This window comes from Anastrepha ludens, chromosome 5, assembly GCF_028408465.1.
Source record: "Anastrepha ludens isolate Willacy chromosome 5, idAnaLude1.1, whole genome shotgun sequence".
In the NCBI taxonomy this organism is placed as follows: Eukaryota; Metazoa; Arthropoda; class Insecta; order Diptera; family Tephritidae; genus Anastrepha; species Anastrepha ludens.
In genome coordinates, this window is record NC_071501.1 from 54,602,046 (window position 1) to 54,627,189 (window position 25,144).

At 35.8% G+C, this 25,144-nt stretch overlaps 1 protein-coding gene across 4 annotated transcripts; it reads left to right on the forward strand.

Moving 5' to 3' along the window:
* Window positions 1–343: 343 nt before the first annotated feature.
* Window positions 344–24,299, forward strand: LOC128862928 (protein gustavus). Of its 4 annotated transcripts, none has more exons than XM_054101765.1 (4): window positions 344–728; window positions 11,432–11,530; window positions 13,065–13,097; window positions 13,157–13,243. In XM_054101765.1, the coding sequence occupies exons 1-4, from the start codon at window positions 709–711 to the stop codon at window positions 13,203–13,205; spliced, it is 201 nt and encodes a 66-aa protein (XP_053957740.1). In that variant the 5' UTR covers window positions 344–708; the 3' UTR covers window positions 13,206–13,243. The 4 variants fall into 4 exon arrangements, with proteins under 4 accessions (XP_053957740.1, XP_053957739.1, XP_053957738.1 ...); XM_054101764.1 differs by lacking the exons at window positions 13,065–13,097; window positions 13,157–13,243 and adding exons at window positions 22,667–23,559; window positions 23,625–24,299 and having other exon boundaries at window positions 371–728; window positions 11,432–11,474; XM_054101763.1 differs by lacking the exons at window positions 11,432–11,530; window positions 13,065–13,097; window positions 13,157–13,243 and adding exons at window positions 22,667–23,559; window positions 23,625–24,299 and having other exon boundaries at window positions 371–728.
* Window positions 24,300–25,144: the final 845 nt, after the last annotated feature.

The window sequence follows — 25,144 nt, forward strand, 5'->3', positions numbered from 1 at the left end:
CGTTTACTAAAAAAATATTTCAGAAACAAATTTCGATGATTTATTATTATATTAATTATGTATCATTTATAGAAGTGTTGAATTTTCTTTGATATATTCTCATATATGGAAAAATTTCACATTTCGATTAATGCTCGCAACATCCGTTATTTATTTTGATACATGTTGTATTACTAACGATCAGTACCGAAGCCACGGGATACAATTTCACTTTCAAAATAGAAAGGCATATAGTTTAATGATTCAAAGTCATCGGCCATGTTTGTTGCAAGATCGTTTACACTATTCAGCTTTGATTCATTTAAGCGCGGAACAAATCGCCTTATGTAAACAGCCTTAATTATAAGAGTTCATACAATTGTGCTAGTTTGTAACTGAGTGGTGATTGTTTCTCAGGCAGGGTTATTCTTCAAAGTTTTTACTTGTTTGGGAATTCATTTGTCATATTATTTTAAAGTTTTATTTTTGTGGACAACAAATGTTTAAGAAATTGACAAATATGCCCAGAAAGTAATAGTCGTTTGTAATTATAGAGATTTTCAGATCTTATACCAGGCGATTATGATTATATGGCACAATATATATCTCGTTTGTGCAACGCGCAAGGCTATCGTAGCTGGATCTGAATGTTTGGTACTGTTTACATATATCGTATTGAACTGCTGAAGCTTAGGAGTGATTGATATTTTTAAGGTTGGAAAGCAATAGATGGAACTCGGAAAGAAAAGGTAATATATGAGTTTTCTTATTGCCTACAGTTTTGTAGGGAAATGTTAAACTTGTGTATGTATATATACATATGTATGTGTATATGTCTAAAGTAGAAAATGATGTTTCTAGTGAAGTAAATTTCACCTGAAAAATTTATATTGTTTAAAAAATTTGTTTCGAAACTATCAGAGTTAATTTATATATCATAAAAATTCGCCCAGGTTTCGTCTGGTTTAGAGTCTGGGTGCCAAAATTGACGAAAAATAGTCGGTATGGGTACCAGTCGACGCGCTTTGGTGCCAATATTAATATGTATCTCAAAAACTAAACGCAATTTTCTTAAACCGTTCAATCACTATTGTCAAAAAAAAAACAATTCCGTTAAAGTGGTATTTTGTGTCACTAATTGCCGTATTACATTATTTGAACACTAATTGCACCGCATTATTGATATTTTTAGCAAAATATTTTGTGAGATATTGTTAATTTCAATTATTCAATAACTAAAATGTGAACACAAAATGCGCGACGACAATAAACTTTCACAAATAATATCTCTTATTGTCACTTACTGTACTTTTTCTTAGTATCTTTATAAAGTGTCTAGACTTCCAATAAAAATATTAGTTTTCGTAAATATAAGGGTTAATGGAGAGGTGTATACCTATCCTAAAACTGAAACCCGCACCCTCCGGAGGCTTATAGTTTTCAAGCAATATATTGTTAAAATTGTGTAATTTAGCGAAAGGTTAGTATTACCAGACACATCAAAACCCATCGAATTCCTTATGCAGGTAGGTTTTTAGAGAGACGTTTCGTAGAAGGGTGTTTGTAAAATTGTAGAAACTTTGCGTAATACTTTTTACCGCGTAAGGGGTCTTCGGCCGAACTCCAAAAAAATAACCCTCAGATTTCCAAAACCGACTACGCTATCCACAAGCTTAAAAAAATAACCCTCAGTCCGCCGTAGCCGAATAGGTTGGTGCGTGACTACCATTCGGAATTCACAGAGAGAACGTCGGTTCGAATCTCGCTGAAACACCCAAATTAAGAAAAAAAATTTCTAATAGCGGTCGCCCCTCGGCAGGCAATGGAAAACCTCCGAGTGTACTTCTGCCATGAAAAACCTCCTCATAAAAATATCTGCCGTTCGCAGTCGGCTTGAAACAGTATGTCCCCCTATTTGTGGAACAACATCAAGACACACACCACAAATAGAAGGAGGAGCTCGGCCAAAAACCCAAAAAGGGTGTACGCGCCAATAATATATATATATAGTCCAACACCGGCTACGCTATCCACAGTATTTTTGCTAAGAACTTTTCTTTGCGTGGGCTGCCCTTTGCCGCGCTTAAAAAAAAGTACCCCTCATTAATTAAAAGGTCATATGTGTGTAGTATGGAGACACGATAACCCCCATCTCCATCATCAGTACTGAACTGAAATACAAGACAATATTATTAATTCCAACAAATTGTTAATCTATTTTAAAATTGAAAAGTGATGATATTGATAAATGTATTATATTTGCATTTTCCTTTTCAAATTTCATATTTTGAATACAAGTATAAAAACACGCCTGTGACTATAATTGTCTAAACTTTGCATTACTATCACAATGTATTTGGATGTAGGGCGGGAGGGGCGTGCCACCACCAACCTCCTCCCATTAAAAAGAGCAACTTTCCTAACTTTGAAAACACTTTCATAACTATGAAAATTCCAACCTCCTAGAACCACTATAGAATCTCCTCGAAAAGTGTAAAAATTACGTTATTTCATTACCATATATGTATGCTTATTGTACTGAAATATCGTTAAAGAGAAATGTATAACGTTGTTAACTCAGTAAGCATTTAACTAAGGTTTTATAATTCTTATTTATGAAAAAAATAGTGTTTTATCCTAACATGTATAAGTGTATTTTTAAAAACAACAAGCGCCACAGGCGAAAAGTTGAATTGGAAAATCGGGCGAGTTTTTATGCTTCATAATAAGTAAAAAAAAATTCTAACTTGAACTTTTTGAAAAAAGTACAAAGTAGCGACTGTTCATCTCTTGATCTCTAAAACAAAAAAAAAAAGTTAACGTGGCTAGTTCGCGTGCGAGGCGTTAACATCCATCGGCTGCAACCCACAAATACACTTAGGATCATATGACTCAATCAATATGTAGAATTATCCCTTTTGGTTGACTGGATTTTTTCTTGTTTCGATTTATTCTTTTCTCATTCTGGTTCTTTTTTCGTACGTGCCACACATTTATTTCGCAGGGTACTACACACGTTTAGAAGAACATTTGTAATAATAGAATTTTAATAAAATACGAAGTATTATTTAGTAAAAATAAAGCTTTAGATCAAATGTTTAATCAATAGAGAGTGTTTATAAGTGAATATTGTTACTTTTCTGTGCTTGTATTTAAGTAAAATAAGAATGTATAGGTCTATTTATAAGTTCGTGCGGTTTTACAACAGATGGCGTAACTTGATTATTATTCCATCGATCCACATTTCCAAACATTCATTGGAGAGCTACTGTCGTAAGGCACAAACGTCAGTATAAGTTTTTTATTTGAAGCGTAAACAACAATATTTTTACCACACTTGAAAATGTCGAATTTCGTGCCAAATAATGTGTTTTTGCGGGGAATTCTTCTTCATTATTTTAATATGAAGAAAAAAGCAGCCGAAAGTCATCGTATCTTGGTGGAAGTTTATGGTGAGCATGCTCTATCTGAGCGAACGTGCCAGAAGTGGTTTGCACGCTTTAAAAGTGGTGATTTTGGCTTGGAAGACGAAGAACGCGAGGGTGCGCCGCCAAAGTTCATGGATACCGAATTGGAGGAATTGCTCGATCAAGATCCGGCTCAAACGCAAGAAGAGGTTGCAAAAACTTTGGGAGTTGATCAATCAACCATTTCCAAACGTTTAAAAGCCATGGGAATGATCCGAAAGGTAGGCCATTGGGTGCCGTATGAATTGAAGCCAAGAGACGTTGAACGCCGTTTTATGGCATGCGAACAACTGCTTCAACGGCACAAAAGAAAGGGTTTTTTGCATCGAATTGTGACTGGGGATGAAAAGTGGGTCCATTACGACAATCCAAAACGTCGGGCAACGTATGGATACCCTGGCCATGCTTCAACATCGACGTCGGCGCAGAATATTCATGGCCTGAAGGTTATGCTGTGTATCTGGTGGGACCAGCTGGGTGTTGTGTATTATGAGCTACTGAAACCGAATGAAACGATTACGGGGGATGTCTACCGACGACAATTGATGCGTTTGAGCCGAGCACTGCGAGAAAAACGGCCGCAATACGCCGATAGACACGACAAAGTTATTTTGCAACATGACAATGCTCGGCCACATGTTGCACAAGTGGTCAAAACATACTTAGAAACGCTCAAATGGGATGTCCTACCCCACCCGCCGTATAGTCCAGACCTTGCGCCGTCCGATTACTATCTCTTCCGATCGATGCAACATGGCCTGGCTGACCAGCACTTCCGTAATTACGATGAAGTCAAAAAATGGATCGATTCGTGGATTGCGGCAAAACCGACCGAATTTTTCACAAAGGGAATCCGTGAATTGCCAGAAAGATGGGAAAAAGTAGTAGTAAGCGATGGACAATATTTTGAATATTAAATTTGTAACCATTTTACGTCAATAAAGTTTCAAATTTCGAAAAAAAACCGCACGAACTTATTCATAGTCCTATATAATAGGGCTTTTTTTAACTTGTCCAATATTCTTGTTAGTTCTTAATGGTAATTTATCAAGTGGTCAAGAAGCTGATATATTGACTACACTGGTTTGTAATAATTTTTAAGTTAGGTTACACACTCTGTAATTATAAGCAAACCTTCCGTGGTAGTAATGGAAAACCCGCCCGTGTATTTTATTAATAGAAATGAAGTTTAGAGTAAAATATATGTTTGCTTTCCTAGTTGGCCTAATATTGCCCATTCGGCGTTATACTAAACCCTCTTGTTTTATATAATAAAAATGCAATGGTTATACACTAATATTTGAATATAAATAAAATATGTATTATATAATCGCACGAGTTTTCGTCTGTGGCCTTTTTTATAAAACATAAACAAAATATGCAATCGACTTAGTTTGGTATATAATTTGTTATTAGAAATTTGTAATTCGAAAGTTTCCCTTATATATTATATAAATTTGACGCTCAAATTGTGGACGCTTCACAAACGAAATTGAATTTACATATTTTTTTAATATATCACTTAACATTTAATACCAGACATTATTTGCCGAAGTTTATTTAGTTCTTGCAATAATTCATATTCAGCAAAAAAAATTTAGCAAAATATCAAGAATACAGTGCAATTAGAGCTCAAGTTGTATAATATGGATATTGCTATGTTATTGAATGAATAATTAGTGATACAAAATACCAATTTAACGGATTGGTTTTTCGTTAATAACTTTGAATAGTTTAAAATAATTTTGGCACCTGGTTTGCCTTCGACTATTCTGTACCCAAAGATATTACCTGTGGGTACGCCGATTATGTATGTAGTACGCAGATTATATAATATATTTTCTGAATCGCAGGAAATTAGTTGCACATATTTACAAAACTTGCAAAATATTACAAGATTAGGTTATTAATGGCTTACTCATAAAATTTGTAATGAAACTGGCCTCGATGATATCAGATATTTCCGCAACTTAAAATATATGTTATTAGGTTGGCTTTGGCAAATTTGGTACCGTTGAAAGTTGCTCACTTGACGAAAACTTTGCATGTGAAAGCAACAACAAATTTATCGAGTAAGATTCTACGCTAGCGAATACGGTTATACCTCATAAAAGTGGTATAACTCACTATTTTCACAAACAAATGTAATGTTTGGCAACTCTTTTCCAACGCTACCAAGATATGTTTATTTATACCAGTTGTTTTATCAATTCCAACTCTTGGGGAAGCGAAGAGGCCTAGTTTTTAAATTTGGTAACCACACAACGCCGATTCCATCTCAAGATCAGTTTTGTTTTCAATTGTTTTACTTTCACAAGCACTAAAACAGTTAGCATCTATACTTTTTTATTACAAATTTTTACAATATATTTAAATATACTTTTATAGGAAGATTTATATATGTATATCTTTCAGATTTCAAAAAATTTGATAAATTAAAAAATCTTTTTTTTTTAACACACTTTTATTAGGTCGGGTTGTATGTATGTATGTAACGGAATCTTTGAGCTTAATTTTCACTGGCTTCTAAAAATCTGATCGACTTAGAATTTTGCACACCTATCAAGGACCGATGACAATGCAATAATTTGATAAAAGTTTTCCATTATCTTTATTAGGATTGCCAGGATTATAATATTTTCTTTTTTTACCTGTGGGCAAAAAGTAAGATGAATTTGGTTGTAAAATGAAAAATCTTTATTTATTCTTGTAAATCAATTTCATCCCCTTCAAAACAATCCCCTCTCGATGAAATACACTTATGCCAACGATTTTTCCAATCCCCGAAACATGCCAAATAGTCCATTTCCGGTATAGCCATCAGCACCTTCTTCGATTCAGCTTTTATCTCCTCAATCGACTCGAAACGCGTTCCCCGGAGTGGTCTCTTGAGTTTTGGGAATAGCCAGAAGTCACACGGAGCCAAATCAGGCGAATACGGTGGTTGCGGAACGATATGCGTGGAATTTTTGACGAAATGGTCACGAAGAACGAGTGCAGTGTGAGACGGTGCATTATCGTGATGCAAAAACCAAGAGTTGTTGGCCCATAATTCTGGTCTTTTTAGATGAATTGCTTCACGTAAACGACGCATAACGCTCAAATAAAGTTCCTTATTAACAGTTTGGCCAGGTAAAAGGAATTCATAGTGCACCACACCCCGAAAATCGAAAAAAATGGCCAATGGAGTGGGGTAGCCGTTTCTCAGGCTTCCTCCACGAAATAAGTTCTTCATCCCGATTACTTTATCAAGGCCGATAACTGCATAATTTTCATTCATAATAAAAAATAGTTATTTAAAAAAAACTAAAAAACACGCTTTTTTGCTAATCGAACTAAAAAGTAGAAAATAAAAAATAGTTTAAAAAAACTAAAAAACACGCTTTTATTGCCAATCGAACTAAAAAGTATAAAATAAATTTTAATGACAAAGAGACCTATAATGAAGTAATAGCAAATCGAACGATCAGTCATAGTCAACTCAGAACAGAACAGAATTATAACAAAAATTAAGATACAAATAGAATAATTCAAATTAGAGTTAAAAGCATGGGATGCATTTTGCTTCACTTTCATAACCTTCTGTACATAGGTAGTTGCCAATAGAATGATTGTAATATTTACTATATCAAGCATCCCACGCTTTTAACTCTAATTTGAATTATTCTATTTGTATCTTAATTTTTGTTATAATTCTGTTCTGAGGTAGTTGACTATGACTGATCGTTCGATTTGCTATTACTTCATTATAGGTCTCTTTGTCATTAAAATTTATTTTATACTTTTTAGTTCGATTGGCAATAAAAGCGTGGTTTTTAGTTTTTTTTTTAACTATTTTTTTTTTTTTTTCATTATGTTATGAAAGAACATTCATTACCATTATTTATAAAAGATGATTTCATTAGAGCTGGCTAAGCAGTTGCGCATTCTATCTCATAAATGGCTTGCCCAATATTCACATTAAGGGACTGGATCATTAAATAGGTTGTTCGTATATCCTCATTCCTTCAAGAAAAGTCAAACAGCCTCAAATCGCAGCTCTGAAGTGACCACTTTACATCGCCAATACAGCTGATGACGAGGTTGTCGAAGTTCAATCACAAAAGTTTGTGGCAAATAATCGTTTATCAAGCCTCTGTAGCACTTATCGTAGCACATCGATAACAACGCTCCAACTATCGCTCTCGGAGCATGCATTAGCGCTCGAAAATCATATGCGGATTTTCTGATCACCATATGCGGCAGTTTTGCCTGTATAAATAGCTGCCGAACGAAAATGGGTTCCGTCCCAAAATATGTTTTTAGTTCTTTTCAATAAATGCACTGGGCAACAAAACATTGACTACGGAAATGTAAGGTTGTCAAAAAAGTCTTGCGGTATTTCCGCAAGCTTGTCTTTGCAAGCGCGTAGTTCTAGTTGTATTCGTCGCATCGGTTCACGCTAGAGCTTTTTGGAAAGCTCTTTTCACGTGCTAACACGTGTTTGATTAATTCTTGTTTGCTTTTAGTCGTTCGTGAGTTATAGCGTCGCAAACATGGAGCAAAATAAAGAGAAAATACGGCATATTTTACAGTACTACTACGATAAAGGCAAAAATGCATCTCATGCTGCCAATAAAATTTGTGCAGTTTATGGACCCGATACAGTTTCCATTTCCACCGCACAACGATGGTTTCAACGTTTTCGTTCTGGTGCAGAGGTGATCGAAGATGCGCCACGGTCCGGAAGGCCTGTCGTCGAAAATTGCGATAAAATCGCTGAATTGATCGAAAGAGACCGGCATAGTAGCAGCCGTAGCATCGGCCAAGAGCTGGGCATGAGTCATCAAACCGTTATAAACCATTTGAAGAAGCTTGGATTCAAAAAGAAGCACGATGTATGGGTGCCACACGACTTGACGCAAAAAAACATTTTTGCCCGTATGGATGCATGCGAATCGCAACAAAATCGACCCGTTTTTGAAGCGGATGGTGACTGGCGATGAAAAGTGGGTCACTTACGACAACGTGAAGCGCAAACGGTCGTGGTCGAAAAGCGGTGAAGCTGCCCAGACGGTAGCCAAGCCTGTGTGTTTGGTGGGATTGGCAGGGAATCATCCACTATGAGCTGCTCCCCTATGGCCAAACGCTCAATTCGGACCTGTACTGCCAACAACTGGACCGCTTGAATGCAGCACTCATGCAGAAGAGGCCATCTTTGATCAACAGCGGCCGGATTGTCCTCCATCAGGACAACGTCAGGCCACACACATCTTTGGTGACGCGCCAGAAGCTCCGGGAGCTCGGATGGGAGGTTCTTTTGCATCCACCGTATAGTCCGTATCTCGCACCAAGTGATTACCACCTATTTCTGTCCATGGCGAACGAGCTTGGTAGTCGGAAGTTGTCCACAAGAGAGTCCTGTGGAAATTGGCTCTCCGAGTTTTTTGACAATAGGGAAGCGAGCTTCTATAAGAGGGGCATTATGAAGTTGGCATCTCGTTGGGAACTCGTCATCGAACAAAACGGCGCATATTTGACTTAAATCGCATTATTATAACCAATTTTATGAACAATTGAAAATTCAATAAAAATACCGCAAGACTTTTTTGACAACCATATATGTTTGCAATATTTTCCAACGTTGTTAAAAATTGGCAAAAAGTTAATTTATGTCTTAAAGCAAACATTTAGCAGCACAGTTTTGAGTTGAAGTTGATATATGTATTTCGACATTAATATGCAAAACAACAGGGTCATATAAATAGCATAATTTGAAAATAGTTTAAGCAAAGAGAAATGATATCTCAAAAAAGAGTTTTACCATGTAAGTATTTTATTCTATATCCATAGTTTTTAATTACTTCTTCACAACTTAGTTTCCTAAAAGCTTCCTGGAAACATCCAGACCATGTTCTTTATTTATTTCAAGCTTTTTATTACATTATTACCTGTATTTCTTAGCCTTGGGTGTCATGAAATTTTTTTGCTTAAGCAAGCACGGGTTTTGCCTTTATCAGCGTTTTATAAGAAATATGTTTTCCTTTTCTGTTGCCCTTTAGAATTATTTAGAATAATAAAATCAGAAGACCTCGAAAATAATTTCTCATATATACTTATATATATAATATATGAATATATTGAATGAATTTATTTTTCTCAGTCGTGATTGACATTTTCATGGAAATCCTCATCCAGTTATGATATTTTTCCTATTCTCTTGCTTATTATAATACGAGTATAAAGCATTTTATAGGGCGGGATTGGAATAAAACAGTCCGTGTGTCAGGTATTAAATATTTCCGTTTTATTTGAATGTTCGTTCAAATGTTTACCGGGGTCCAATTTTCAATCTGGTTGAATTTGAAACATTTTAAACCTCTATCGTATCGACCCTATAAACTTAATATGTTTCAGATTTCTTAAAAAAACATATTGAGTTAAAAAGTTCCACAAATTCCGCCATTAAATTTTATCGTATATGGTAGTAATGAATCTAGCTTTACAGCTGTAACTTTCTTTTTAATAATTTAGATCAACTTTAGACCAAATTAGGAAAACTTCAATACTCCGTTGGAAAAGTGATTTAATATTCTGCAGCTCTTTCTCATTCATAACTACTATACCTCACACTTATTTTTATTTTTTTGCTGCTGGTATTTGAGTTAAACTTTTTATTTAACATAGATCATAAATTTGTACAAGCGACGATAGTTACCTATCCGACTTGCTTAAAAAAAAAAAATGATAGGAGAGAAATTATGACGGTTATGGTAAAAAATTTGCGCTTTAGCTAAAGGAATGGCAATCATGGAAAGCACTTGCTAACAAGCTCGAGCCAGATTATTTAAGATAGGTTCAGGTGCAGACATTAAAATATTTCAATCTAAAGGTAGCTTATCGTCACTTGGAAAGATAACTTTCTACCAGTTCATTTAAATTTTTAAATATATGTAAATGGGTTGTATCGGAAGGTTGTATGTTCTATTTTAAAAATTAAAACAAGACGCACGAAACAAGTTTTAAGACAACGTAGTTCTGAACCGGTTCATACTGTTATTATAAAGCTAAACCACTTTCAACTAGATTATTTGCATTTTTAATTAACCAAATACATAGTTGTGTATTCCAAGAAAGTTTGCTTTAAGGGAAGAATATATTTACGAACTTTGTTTTGCTTAAATGTTATAAAAGCAATCTGTGAATTACAGTATTATACAGTCTTTCACTAGGGCGCATGCAAATATCATGTATAAAAAAACCATTACATACAACCGTTCAAGCCGTTTGTTTTATTTTCCAAAGGATACTTAACATTCTTTATTTACGTACATAAATACATTTTACACCCCTATTACGAAGGTCGACTCGCAGTAGAATAAACTCTTGATCGGCAAAAATTGACAGATACTTGCTGGCGTGCTTAAATATTAGGTTGTAGATACTTTGCAAACGTCAAAAATTCTAAAATAGCCTTACTACATTTTTATCTTGGGGAAACGTGTAACAATTATTTTTAACTAAATTTGTGAAATAGCTTTATAGTTGAACTAAAATTGTTTAATGCACCTTTCTCGAAAAATTTTCTCATTTTAAAGTGCAATATCCATTTGATCAACTTAAAATATATAGCGTTTTATGCAAATTATTTAAAGCGATACACACAATTTTTACTTCCGCTTAAAAACTATCGATGCTATAAACAAAGTCGTTATTTAACGTCAAAATAATTCAAGCTCGAATTGCTGTATATCGTTTCTAACTTGTTTATTACGTTATCTCATCCTGTTATAATGCGCTATTCGCGGTTATTTCTATATTGTGAAAAAAAAACTAAATTACTTTTTTACGCAGAACAAAAAAAAAAACATTTTTATTCCGAACTTCTTGAGCCAATCGTTTATTAATCGTAAATGTAAAAGGCCTAAATATTTCACATAAGGAAAGAAATTATGTCAGGTAGCTAACAGCTAAATTTTTTGTTTACGTTTTTGCTTTCATTTCAGATTTGCCTTTTTTGCTCTTGGATATTTTGAACGCTGTTTTAAGGTAGCTGTAGCTGTACTTTTTACTATTCAAGTGCTTTTCAAAAGAGAAAATATACGGTAACATAGAAAGATAATGAAATATGTTTATTAGTTTTTGTCATTCTGCAAATCATAAACTATTAAACTTCTCCATTCAAGCTTCTTATTTTTAAATCTGTTTCCATACTCATGTTATTATGTCAAAAAATTAATAATTTAGAGAATTATGCTCTCGAAGCTTAATAGGTTTATACTGTATAATATATTCGTAATACGCCCTCATTTTGTAACTTTCAAAAGTGTAGCCATCGGGATAGAATTGTTTATAGGAAGTATCTTTTATGTATTGTAAGTGTAAAATTTATTTAACGATTGGATTGGTGTGTGACTACCATTCGGAAGTGCACAGGTTCGAAAGCCTAGGCTCTTAACGCCAATTGATAGAATACGTTTTTTTTTAATAGAGGTCCCTGCTTGGCAGGCAATGGCAAACCTCCGGGTGTATTTCTGCCATGAAAAAGCTCCTCTTAAAAACCATCTGCTGTCCAGAGTCAGTTTAAAACTGTAGGTGCCTCCATTTGTGGAAAAAGATCAAGACACACATCACAAAAAAGAGGAGCTCGGCCAAATACCAAATCAGGGTGTAAGGTGTTCTTTATATTTCACTAAAAAAAGTATTATTAGCTTAGCGAGAGAAGGGTAGGACTGAGGATAGTGATGAGGGCGAAAGATTTACCTTAGCTTCGAGGTGAGCTTGTTTCCAACTTCATTTATTTGAGATGTATAGTTCAAGAGGCTACACCAAAGTAGTTAACAACTTGTTTTACTGAATCTTGTAGCTCGGAGGACTCTTGCTCATATGGGAAAAATGTGTCGTAGAGCATAACTGTAATATGCACCCAGTTTAAGCTTTCAAATTAATTTTTTATTTTGATTTGCTAGGCGAACGAAATAGTACGAGGGATGCTATTTTCTAGCAATGGAAAAATGATCATCGGCAGTTGAAAACTGTCTTAATGTTTTTCAAAATATTTCCCGTGTGGTTCAATACACTTTTGCATTTATTTGAACCATCATTTTGCGCACATCAGCGACAACCACTGATTTTGGACAACCTTCCTTGGGGAGCGAACAGCGGTCACGAGAAAATTAATTGTATCAGTTTTTGCGGTTCTAAAGGATGGCGCTCGACGTACATTGATACATTCTTGTGCGTTTCGAAAATTGTGAAAAATAATCGCACGACATTATTCACGCCTTAATTCCATTTTTTGCCAAGACTAATTTTTAAAACCATCGTAAACAAGCTTCATGCATCAAAACGTTATGAGTGCGTTTATTGTAAAATATGTGAAACTTTCCAATGTCGCGTGATAAGACTAGAAATGCCCAAGACGAGAAACATAAATAGAAACCTTAGTAAACAAAAACCTCAATTTGCTGTATTACATGCAAGAAAAATACGCAACAGTTTTTGTTAATAATTATATTTAATTAATAGTAATCTAGAAAAGTCGGAAAATTTTTTATCAAAATTACTTAATATTTCTTCTATATATATTCTTTGGCAATAGGAACTTGAAAATTTAATAATTATATTATGTATTTTAAGGCGGTCTTATAATGTGTGGCTTTGGGATAAAAGGTAAGCACCGCCGATAGGATGGTCGTTTCACAAAATGTAATTTAATACTGTTTTGCCAGTGCAAAACATTTTTATGCACTGCCGACGAATTACAAGCAAAACTTGTGAGCAGGTTATTGCAGCTGACGGAGGTTAAATTTAATAATTTTCAACTATGAAATGTGTACCTCCAATGTACTAAGGTACGTGCAAATATAATTATGTTTGAGTACATATCCATTAGTTATATTTTTAAGTTGAAGTTCAATCGAAATATTTTAACTATTCTAACAATTGCCCCGAGTAATTACCTATGTTAATACTCCAGTCATATCCCTTGAGGATGTATTATATTGCATGACCCTGATATGATCCTAACGTCTTTCCTGAATACGATTCAGATCTTTAAAGAATTTGCTTAATTCGTCACTTAAACAAGGATGGCAATTCTGAACTTAAAGTCCATGAATGCATATCTCCAAACAGAATTTCCAGCTTATTTAATTTCAGTTATTTGTCCCCAATACATTTGTTTTATTTTGTTAAATTTTTGCGAAAGGGAATTTGAATTCTGGTAAAGGGGACAAAACAAACTCAAACACGAACCATAACTGGATGCTTAATAGTTCGTTGAAGTTGTCGATTATCAGTAGTACACCAGGACCGACGCATGAAACTATTCAGGAGATTCATCCGTGAATTCCGTTCTGAATTTACCTTTGTCCAGGAAAGTATATTTTCAATATGTGAAATGAGAGCAGCCGTTTTTTCAATGTGCTCCGGATTTTGAGGACTTGTGCAAGTAAACTTCTTCGAATCGTATATTTGTGTCTTTGGATACATTAATACCATTTTTCCTTAAAACTACTTCATTTTCACGCAACGGTAAGAGTTCGGATTTGTCACGAATATTGATTCGATCTTCTGATTTTGCTTGGAGAGGTATTTTGTTTTTTGGGCCTTTTCCGGAAAGTCGCCAACGTTTTGTCAACGTTGCACCCATTTATTTAGAACGACTTTGAATTATTCAAATATTTTGCTGCAGATGCACGTGAAATTTTTATACTTTTAGGGTGTACGTAGGAACTCAGCCTCAAATCGTATTTCATACGCGGAACTCATTTTGTAAACTTGTAAAGCCGATTTGGTTGACCGCCTTTGCTTTATTCGGGGTATATTCTAATAGGGAATATTATATTTAAGGGGGAAGTCTACTGTGAATTTTTCAAAAAATCGATTTTTTTTTTTATTAGCTTAAAAAATACTTTGAACCCTCTTAAATAAGGTACAATATGTGTTACAGCTGGCTAAATTTTTCTTCGTTGAAATTTCGACCTTTTCCCGAAGCGCTCCAAAGCGCGTACCTGCTATACTGAAACTTTAAACGCATTTTTCTCGAAACTAAGTTTTTGTATACGGTGTACACGATATCTCGAGTTCTGATAAATGAATCAGCTTAAAAATTTAATTATATATTCTCTGTAATAGTGTCTCTCGTCTGACATAGGATTTTTTTGATATCGTTATTTGTTAAATTGTTATAAACAATAGTAACATCAATTTTAGGCAAAAAAAAAGAAAAAAATTTCAAGAATTTTTTTTTCAACGCCAAAATTTTTTATCGACATAATCCTACGTCAGACGAGAGTCAATACTATGTATATGATAACAATATTTTGTTTTTTTGTTTTAGATCACCGAAACGTAAGATTTCATGTACACCGTTTAGGCACCTAAGAAAAGCGGACCTGCGCTTGCAGAAGTGCCACAGCGGCCATTTTGAATATTTTGACTTAAAATTTTTTTTTCAAAAACTTAAATATATAATAAAGATAAGAGTTTAAATAGATTTTATGTACGAGCAATATTTTGTTAGAAATAAAATCCGGAAAATAAGCCTGTTTTTTCCCTTGTCACAGTAGACTTCCCCCTTAAATAATTTAGTTCTTTAAATAAACGTTGATTTACCTTCGATTGGAAAATGTTTCCCAATTACAAAGAAATCGCGACAATGTTAGTATGATGCAGTACCCGCTAGATTTATCATACATGATTCAATTAGAAGTCACTATCGTACCCAAATATTGGGTATGGGAATAAGTTTCCGTCTTTTCTTAGCCAAAGTTACGAATTATTTAAACAATTAAATAATACATGATATTATGTGAAGTATGTGCCATTGGAAGCTACAATTTTACTCCATCTTTCAAGCAGCATACGGATTCCTCTGACGAAAAATTCGAGTTCTTTTGACTTGGTCCATTTATTGAGCCAGTTTGCGATGCTCTCGTAAGAAGTGAACCGCTCTCCAATAAGTGCTGACTGCATTGATCGGAACAGATGGTAATCCGAAGGTGCAATGTCTGGGGAATACGGCGGGTGGAGCAAAATTTCCCAATTCAGTCCCTCTAAATATATCTGGACCGATTTAGCAACGTGTGGCCTGGCGCTGTCATGCAGCAAAATCAGTTTGTCATGTCTACCATCCCATTCCGGCCACCTTTCTTTGAGTGCTCGATTCAAACGCATTAGCTGCAGTCGGCAACAATCACCAGTGATGGTTTAAGGAGTTCATAATAGATGACACCCTTCTGATCCCAACAGATGAACAAATTAACCTTTGAAGCATTAATATTTTTTTTCGCTGTTGATGGACCTGGTTCACCTGGCAGGCTCAAACATTTTCGACGCTTAGGGTTATCATAATAGATCCCTTTTTCATCGCCAGTGACGCTCCTGCCAGGGATGTCATCAAACGTCTCTCGATATTTCTCTCCTTCAATTTGTGGTACCCAGTTACTTACTCTCTAGACCACTCCCATCACGTACAAACGTTTACCGACGATTGATCTGCATGCATCTTCATCCAATAATTGTTCTAGTTGAGTATCTTCGAAACGTGGAATCCAGCGGGACAAAACTGCACTTTGCTCTTGGAATGCATGCATCTGTGTTTCAAGCGGAGGTGTATGCAGTTCAAGAAGCGATGAACTTTGTTGTGGAAAAACGATGGAGAGGCAGATCTATATGTGTCTGCAGCGACAGCCAAGCTGCGCTTATGGCCTTAGACAGCCCTCCAACCACATCAGGGGTAGTCAAGTCCTGTAAATCCAGGCTGAACTATGTCGGTAGACATAATAGCCTGATGCTAACATGGGTCCCGGGACAAGTGGTATCGCGGGTAACGAGACCTCTGACTTCTTAGCTAAGATAGGCTCTGAGGCCAACTTCCATTTTGCCACTCCCACCCACAAGCGAGCTTGGTAGGCTGAGAGAGGCTGCAGATGGACTAAACTGATGTTAGCTGTCATGTCCGATCGACTGTCGCAAACCCTTCTGTCATTAAGCAGAGGGGAGTGCAGACGGCTGGTTGGACTGATGACGGACCACTTTCTGTGGGCGAAGCACATGGAAAGGCTGGGCATCTCAGACAGTGTACTCTGCCCAGCTTGTGAAGAGGAGGATGAGGCGGACCACTTCCTGTGTGTCTGCCCCGCCTTCACTCGAATCAGGTTTGAGGTCTTTGGCACTGATGTGTTAAGAAGCGACCATCTTGGCTCCTTGGCACCACAAGATCTACTCAGATTTCTTCGGAGATCGGGTAGATTTAAAGAAAATTAAAAGGGAATCCAAGTGTAGTACAATGGACTTAATTAATGTCTGAGTGCTGCACTTGCTAGTGCTGCTGCGATCGAGACCTCTCATATATGTACCCCTTCAAATCATCAGTATATTACTAGAGTGAACGCAAAAATAGTATCAGCAGCGACACCTCTTTCACGAGGGCGGAAACTTATTCCCATGCCAATACTTAATACCTTAAGTTTTTCTTGACTACGTAAATTCTAACTATTTCTGGCTAAGTTCCGTAGAAATAACGGGTGCTGAAAAGCTTAATACTTGCTCGAAAACTTAAAACTGTACTAAGTTTTATGTTCATTGGTGGAAAAAAACCATTAACTAAAACAATAATTAGTTTTACTATTCAAAAAAATCTTGCAGGCTCAGCGTTATTTGCTCGAAACATCTTTATTCATTCGCAATATTTTCAACTCTAATTACAACTAAAAGAAGTCAACCGCCAACCTCAGCAGGAAACCGCTAGTTATTATTATTGCTGTTACAATCACACGCATTTGGCGTAGGTGCAGCGTAAGAATATTTCATGAGAACGACAGTTGGTTCTACCGTACCGGAACGATCGGATTTATATCCAGTCAAGCACTGTCACTCCAGCAGCATTCCCCGTACTTGTATGGGGGATGTTTATGCTTATACAATAAAAATACGTACGAACGATTTATTTTGCAATGCCAATTTCGGGTCAGTAAATTGTGAAATAAATTCTAAAGTTTATATGAAGTGTATTAGGGTGTTTAAATGAGGCGATTTTTAGTTGAAAGCCACTATCGTCTATTGTAAGCGGGCTTTCAACTAATCGCTTTCACAAACTGAGTCGCTAGCCAACTTGAAGCCATTAACCTTTGCGGCTTCGAGCATTCTGTATTATTTACCATTTTGAAAGTGAAGTTGTATGAAGTGAAATTTTAAAACAGGCTTCTGCTCTACATTTCTAAAGATGTAAAAGCTTAAGGGGTTATACGCAGTTATGAAGCAAATAAAAGACGGGTTGTCAAGGATTTATCCTGAAGAAACTTCAGAATATTTTAATTTGAAAATTTTTGGCGGTTATAAAAGCATCCTTCAAGAACGTAACAAAATTTTTTATTTATGAAAATGTTGATTATAGAGCGCGCTGCAGGCGATTTCTGGAACCTCCTTTAAAAAAAGACGATTTACGGTGTACATCGTAACTCAGGATTGGATTATCTGAAATCAAAAAACCAAACAAATTTTGTTAATATATTAGATTATCTAGTAATTAATCGCTCGGCTAATCAAAATAGTGAATTTTCACAAAATGGCAGCTTTTAAAAGAAATGATTTCGATTTTTACGTTAAAATTTGGCCGTAAATTGATTATAAAATGGAAAATAAGTATCAGATTTACAAAAGGAACGATTAATTACTAGAAAATGTATCTTTAAAGATTGAGTTAAAACGGTTGACCGATCAAACAAGCCGTTTTCGAGATATCGTGTACACCGACTTGAAAAATGCCGTTTTGAAAAAAACACGTTTAAAGTTTCAATACCTACCTTAAAACGTGCCGAGGCATCTCTACATATTTAGGTATAACTCCGAAAGTATTGCTTAGATCTACTTCAAATTTCGTGCGTATACTTTTGAATATATGTACATTACAAAAATGCAATAAAAATCTCGATTTTTTTGAAAGTCATAACTGCTTATAACCCCTTAAGCCGTGTATATCCATGTAAAGATTGGTTCATTTGGCGTTAAATAGGATATAAATATATATGTATATACCGTGGCCGACAGAAGTCTCATACACTCCTCCCTTTCGTTGTGTACAAAGTACAAACACTTTGCTTAAAAATGTGTTTATGCAATTTCATTTGAAATGTTTTTCTAATCGACTTAAGTAAAACAAATCCATTCTTTAACATAAAACAACACAGTTTCGCTAAAAAAACGCAAAAACAGCGTTGACAAAAGTGTACATACAGAACCGGTTTCCTAGCTGGTACTCTGATATCCTATGTTGTGATAACGGTAAAATACCGTTTGTCTATTTCTTTCCTTTTCTTATGTTTGTTGCTTTGCTAATATTGATTTTAGATGCAATTTAAATACTTAAGCATCTACAATGGCTCCTCGAAAAGAAATATCAGTTGACTTTAGAAATTTAGTTATTCAGCACAGGAAAGAAAAAAAATTATATGACGAAATTTCAAAAATCTTAAACTTAAGTCGTGCAACAAAAACTTTAAAAATAGTGACTCCACCGAAAATAAGCCGCGCAGTGGCCGCCCGAGCAAACTATCTGCTCCGAAATTAGCCGAGGATATAGCAAGCTCATCCAACAAGTGTCTTCATCCAAGAACAATTCAAAGAGCTCTGAACAAAAACGGCTTTCATAGTAGTCACACTACGAAAAAAGCATCTTATTTCTGAAGAAAAAAACCGTAAACTTCGCCTGGAGTTTCCCAAAGCACACAGGGAAAAGGTGATGGATTTTTGGCGAAAAGTTTTGTTTACAGATGAGTCGAAGTTTAATATATTCGGTAGCGATGGAAGAGCGAAAGTGTGGAGGAAAAACAATACTGCACTGAGTCCGAAGAATTTTGTATCAACAGTGAAGCATCGTGGCGTCAATGTAATGGTTTGGGGAGCTATTGCGTCTGGAGTTGGTAGTGGTTTAGTATTTATTGAGTGTAATATGGATCGTTATAAATACAAATCACTATTAGAACCCAATCTGAAATCTTCGGTGGATGATTTGGAGCTTGGTCCAAGTTGGGTCTTTCAACAGGATAACGATCCAAAGCACACAGCACACATTGTGAAGGATTGGCTGCTTTACCATGCTCCAAGGCAATTAAATACACCACCGTAAAGCCAAGATTTGAATATTATTGAACATGTCTGGGAAATTTTAGATCGAAAAATTTGGAAAAGTCCGATTTCAAGCGCTTCAGTACTCAAAGAACCACTAATAGAAGTTTGGAACAATATAACTTCTGCAGAGTTAACAAATTTTGTCATCTCGATGCCACGATGACTTCAAGTTGTAATTGATGCTAACGGTGGACCAACTAAATACTAAGAAGCAATATTACTTAGAGTTAAGTGAAGTTTTTCTCACTGGAGTGAGATATTTGTGTACTGTATGTAGACTTTTGTCAACCTTGGTTTTAGTTTTTTTTGTCATAGCTTTGCTATTTTATGTTAATGTCTGGATTTTTTTAAGTTTATAATGCTTAGAAAAACCTTTCAAATAAAACTGTGTAAACACATTTTTCAGTAAAGTTTTTGAACTTTCAATCCAGTGGAAATGGGGGTGTATTTAGACTTTTGTCGGTATAATGTACACTGTATATCTCCGAGTATATACCATAGCGGCTTAAGACGATTTAAGATAAAAGTGAAATGTTTCCTTATTACTTTTCTCAATATCAAATCGTTAGCATATTTTTCTATTTATTTTCGTTTTCCTAATTTAAATTTATTGAAAAAATTTATTTTAGATTGTTTGCTGGAACGAGCTAGCATAAAATTAAACAAAGCTATATGATGTCCCAACTTTTATTTCGACTTAAGCTACTATGCCATGCGTCCACAAACATATATAACCCTTGACATTGCCCCTCGAGGGGGGCCGTTATTCGAAAAAAACTTTTTCTTTCATTTGGTTTTTCATGCCCGGATGCCCGCCGTTTTTTCCATTATATATGACACGATTTCATTCAAACTACCTCCACAGCTGACTATATAGCCGTGTACATTTCAGGAGTTTCAGTACATTTTCGCGAGTTATGGGGCTTACCTCACCAGTGGAAACCTCGCTTACATATCTCAATTCTTGTATCCTTAATGGCATCCCATAAACATTATATAATGAAGTAAATCGCAGCTTCTGCTTGCTCGATTTTCGCAGATAATGCCCGAAAATAGAATGTAAGGTTGGACGTGCGGAACGTAGCACCGCCATGATGAAATCAAATGTCGTCTAAGTAATTTTCTTTAGTCTGGAATAACGTACTCCATTGACTGTAATGGTGTATTCTTGACATTTGTCCAATGTAACCGCTCGACCAAACACCGCATTAAAGAGTCGCTCGCCGAGACCGCAGGTGGACCACACTGTATGTTTATTTTTTATTAGAACAGCAGCCTCGTAGAGCGGTTATTTAATAATTAATTAGTTAATAAAAAGCTCCTCGTAAAAAATATCTTCCGTTCGGAGTCGGCTTAAAACTGTAGGCCCCTCCATTTGTGGAACAACACCAAGACACACACCACAAATTGTAGGAGGAGCTTGATCAAACATCCAAAAAGGGTGTAAACGGGGGAAAACATCCCTTTAAAAATTCCTATGTAATACTCAGATTGCGTTTATTTAGCTTCACAACACAAATAAATTTTAAGTGTGTCCTGGAAACTACTAGTGGACTCCATGGTAGGTAAAAACTTCGCGTTCGTGCGAGTGAGTAAGGCAACTATTGCTCAATGTGCCGCAGCAATGGGACGCTCGACCACCGAACTGGCGGCTGAAGTGACGATGAGCCGCGAGAAATCTGTTTCCTCGTCTAACTAGTTAGCGCCGTTGTTTTGTGTAGGTTCTAACGATTGTCCACTATGGGACACACTTAGTCTCATAGTCCCTTGTGATGCCGATTGGGGAACTTGCCCTTATCTCTCCTAGAACCAATATGAATAACCTAGAATTTTTAGAAGGTCCCCGATCTCCACCGAGCTGAGATCTTCTAACTCATTGGAAAATTGTTTGTCTAAAATGGTAAAACTGCGTCTGGATAGAGTAACACAATGGCACAGAAGGTGCAAATTCGTCTCTTCCTCATCTAGATAGATAGATATGTCACGCGTCTATCTATGTTATTATACAGTGCCCCGACTTTTATTAATGACATCAGTTCAGTTCCCTTGAAGGTGGGATGATGATTGAACGTTGTTGTGACAGTTGTAGTCCATCAGTCCAGGAAGCTCCGAGATACCGGTTTGGGTCTTACCGTGGCTATAGCTCGTGTTAAAGTGTTCTATCTTATTATCGCATGCCAGCGATATATTTTTCCTGCAGATCTACTGGAAGGAGTGATTGACATTGTACCGGCTATAAGAGCAGATGTGAGTCTTTGGACCTTTTAATGTTTACACCCTTCTCAAAGGCATCCCACCACATTACAATAGTATAGTAGAGAATTGGCCTAACTACGTTGTATAGAGCTAGTGAACTATTCGGGGTTCTATGCCCCACAGAGACTCAAATTATCGTCCACTATGTTATAAATATTTTAATTCTCTGTTGCACAGTAAACACGTTTTTGTATTTGTATCATTACTATTTGCATTTTAAGTTAATTAAAATATTTTTCTTCATTGGTTTGCATATAACTTTGGTCTCACTCTGCCCTCGTTACTTCGTTCATCTGATCGGTCGTTTGCCTTTTTAAGCTTTCAGAGCTTCCTCACTCGGGCGCACGTACTCCTTAGGGTATAGCTGGCGAGGCGCTGTTCTACTTTTTGCTCTTATTTAGCTCTACCCTCGCTTTCCTACTCATGTGCTTTCTACTCGTTTGCCAACGACCTCGGTAGATGTTCGATAAGCAGCAGACGCTCAGGGTAAGTAAATGAGCGAGTGCGGGGCTCAGGTAGGGCAAATCCAAACTCTGATTGGCTCAGATTTGTCGTATCAACCGTGAGAAGGGTAAGACGGCAGAAATCTTTCCGTCTACCCCACCATACCATCATCATATTTGGTATGAGGGATGTGTTGGGAAGCCAAAATCTAACTTTGTTGATTATGTGAGGGAACCCATGGAAATTTTGTTGCTCCTTGGTTTTTCTGCAGAAGCATACATTTGATCTCAATATTATATTCATAATAAAGAAATTAATACCAAAATTTATTAAACATTTTAGATTTGTTAGAATTTTCATTAACCTAAAAAAACTACATAACCATATGATTTTTATTCATACTTTAGATATAAAGGTGGTCGGATGCCTGGTGTAAGAACTACAGATAGACGTCGACTGCAAAATATTTCATCAACTTCATCATTAGCACCCCGCGTTGTGCTTTCACGGTTGGAGCCAAGAGAATTTGAACACCTAAAGCTATCATATAAAGTAGCTCTTATTGACCAAAGAAAATCCAGAAGCTGCCGTGGTATGAACATGGGCCAAAAAATAAGTGGAGGTGCAAAATCAGTTAGCCGAAATGACTCACAGGCGAACTTTAAACCAATAATACCACGTGAACTCGCAGCTGACTTCATAAAGCCTACGCGATTAGATATTTTGTTGGATATGCCTCCTGCAAGTAAAGAGGTGCAATTGAAACATTCGTGGAATTCTGAAGATAGATCACTAAATATATTCGTAAAAGAAGATGATAAACTGACATTTCATAGGCATCCTGTTGCCCAGAGTACGGATTGCATACGAGGAAAAACAGGCCTTACAAAAGGCCTACATATATGGGAAATTTATTGGCCAACAAGGCAAAGAGGTACCCACGCAGTAGTGGGAGTAGCTACAGCTGAAGCGCCTTTACATTCAGTCGGCTACCAAAGCTTAGTGGGTTTGTCAGATCAAAGTTGGGGTTGGGATTTAGGAAGAAATAAACTATATCATGATTCTAAAAACTGTGCTGGAATAACCTATCCAGCCATTCTTAAAAATGATGAAGCCTTTTTAGTCCCGGATAAATTTTTAGTTGCTTTGGACATGGACGAAGGTACATTAAGCTTTATTGTTGATCAGCAATACCTCGGAGTTGCATTTAAAGGGCTCAAAGGAAAAAAACTTTATCCCGTCGTTTCTGCTGTTTGGGGCCACTGTGAAATTACAATGACATACATTGGTGGATTGGATCGTAAGCAGTTTTTATTTGCTCCTGAACGCACAGTATTTAATCCATTCATACATTTTAATTTTTAGCTGAACCACTACCATTAATGGATTTATGTAGAAGAACCATTCGCCAAAAAGTAGGACGTGTACATTTAGAGGAGCGTATTCAAGAGCTACAACTCCCTCTATCTATGAAGAAATACCTACTGTACAAAAATCGAAGATAATACCTTAATATAATTACTTAAGATATAATTTACATTTAAAGTAACTTCATTGTCAAATAGTATCGTTAAAGCTGCTGATGTTGCCACTATTACATGCGTAAGATCTCCAAAAATTTGATCTTTTTACAATAACAAACGTATTAAGTGTAATTATAGCATTCTTTACTTTTGACACAAATCATAAATTCATATTAAATAATATTTTTATTAGATAAGCCTAAAAGTATCTGGAACATGCGTTCTCGCTTCACTATGTAAGGAAGCTTTTAATATAGGATAGAGAAGAGCTGTAGGCATAATTAAGATTGTTTATTTCAATTATATAATAAATTCACCTAAGCATATATTCCTTGCAGTAAAACAATGATTGTAATAATTTATAAAAATATTTGAATGGGCATCATTATTTTGCTATGAACTATCAGTAAAAGGACATATGATATTAAAACATGTAAGCTCTTCATTAGCGAACTCATATGTTTGTTTAATAATATAATTTGTCATATGGTAATATAGAGTTTTGCATATTTTTCAATTCTTTATTTATATATCGTTGTGGACATACGTTTTCTGTTATATAACCAACGGGATTAACACAGACGGATGAACTGAGATTATCCTTTCCGTTTGTTGTTGATTGTCGTCGTTGGGTCTTTCATTTCACTATAGACAAAATTTTACTACAAAAAATCTTGAAATGTCATGGGGAAAATTGAGCAACGATTGAGACCACTCTAATCCTTCGGATTCTCCAGAACCTGCGTAAATGGATATATAAAAGCTGTCTCCTAAATATTAACGCACGGTATCTTTTTACAAATTTATTTCGTACTGCAGGATAAAACACTAAGTGTTCCAGAGTATTATTAACGATATTATACTCAGCGCGAATTGAATACTGAAGGTGGCGTTTCCCCAAAACAGTTACTTTGTTTTTCGCTATTTCGACTAGTCCGACGTCAGGCTCCTTTCCAATACAAAACAAACAAAAGGAGAAGAATTGTATGTTTGTGAAAATTTAGTGAATGGCTTGGTAATATTGTGTTTTATGAAATTTAAACTAAACAAACTATGGAAAACGAAGTGCCGTGTGTTAAATTGTGAACGAATACAAAGTCTTCAAATGCGGTTTTTTGCGTTTTTGTACGGATAATGCGTTGGCAAGAATATATATTTTCTTGTGTTTGGTAGTTTCTCTTGCTTTCTACTACTCTTCCTCATCATAAACAAGTAACTACCCTTTCTTCTGTTTGTTTATTCCTCACGACACAGTGAATTCGGAAGGCGCAACCTTGTATTCTATCATCCTTGATTATGCCTTTGATAACGCTGTTATCCTTATTGAGCTAAAATTAGCAGCCAAGATGAGATTTCTTGCGG

What these genes read in the sequence shown, in the direction of transcription:
- LOC128862928 (XM_054101762.1), top strand. Translation starts at nt 13,257, where the DNA reads ATGTGTACCTCCAATGTACTAAG. An exon ending in TGTACCTCCAATGTACTAAG is followed by an intron (nt 13,280 to 22,666) that starts GTACGTGCAAAT and finishes TTCATACTTTAG; the next exon opens with ATATAAAGGTGGTCGGATGC. An exon ending in ATACATTGGTGGATTGGATC is followed by an intron (nt 23,560 to 23,624) that starts GTAAGCAGTTTT and finishes TTTAATTTTTAG; the next exon opens with CTGAACCACTACCATTAATG.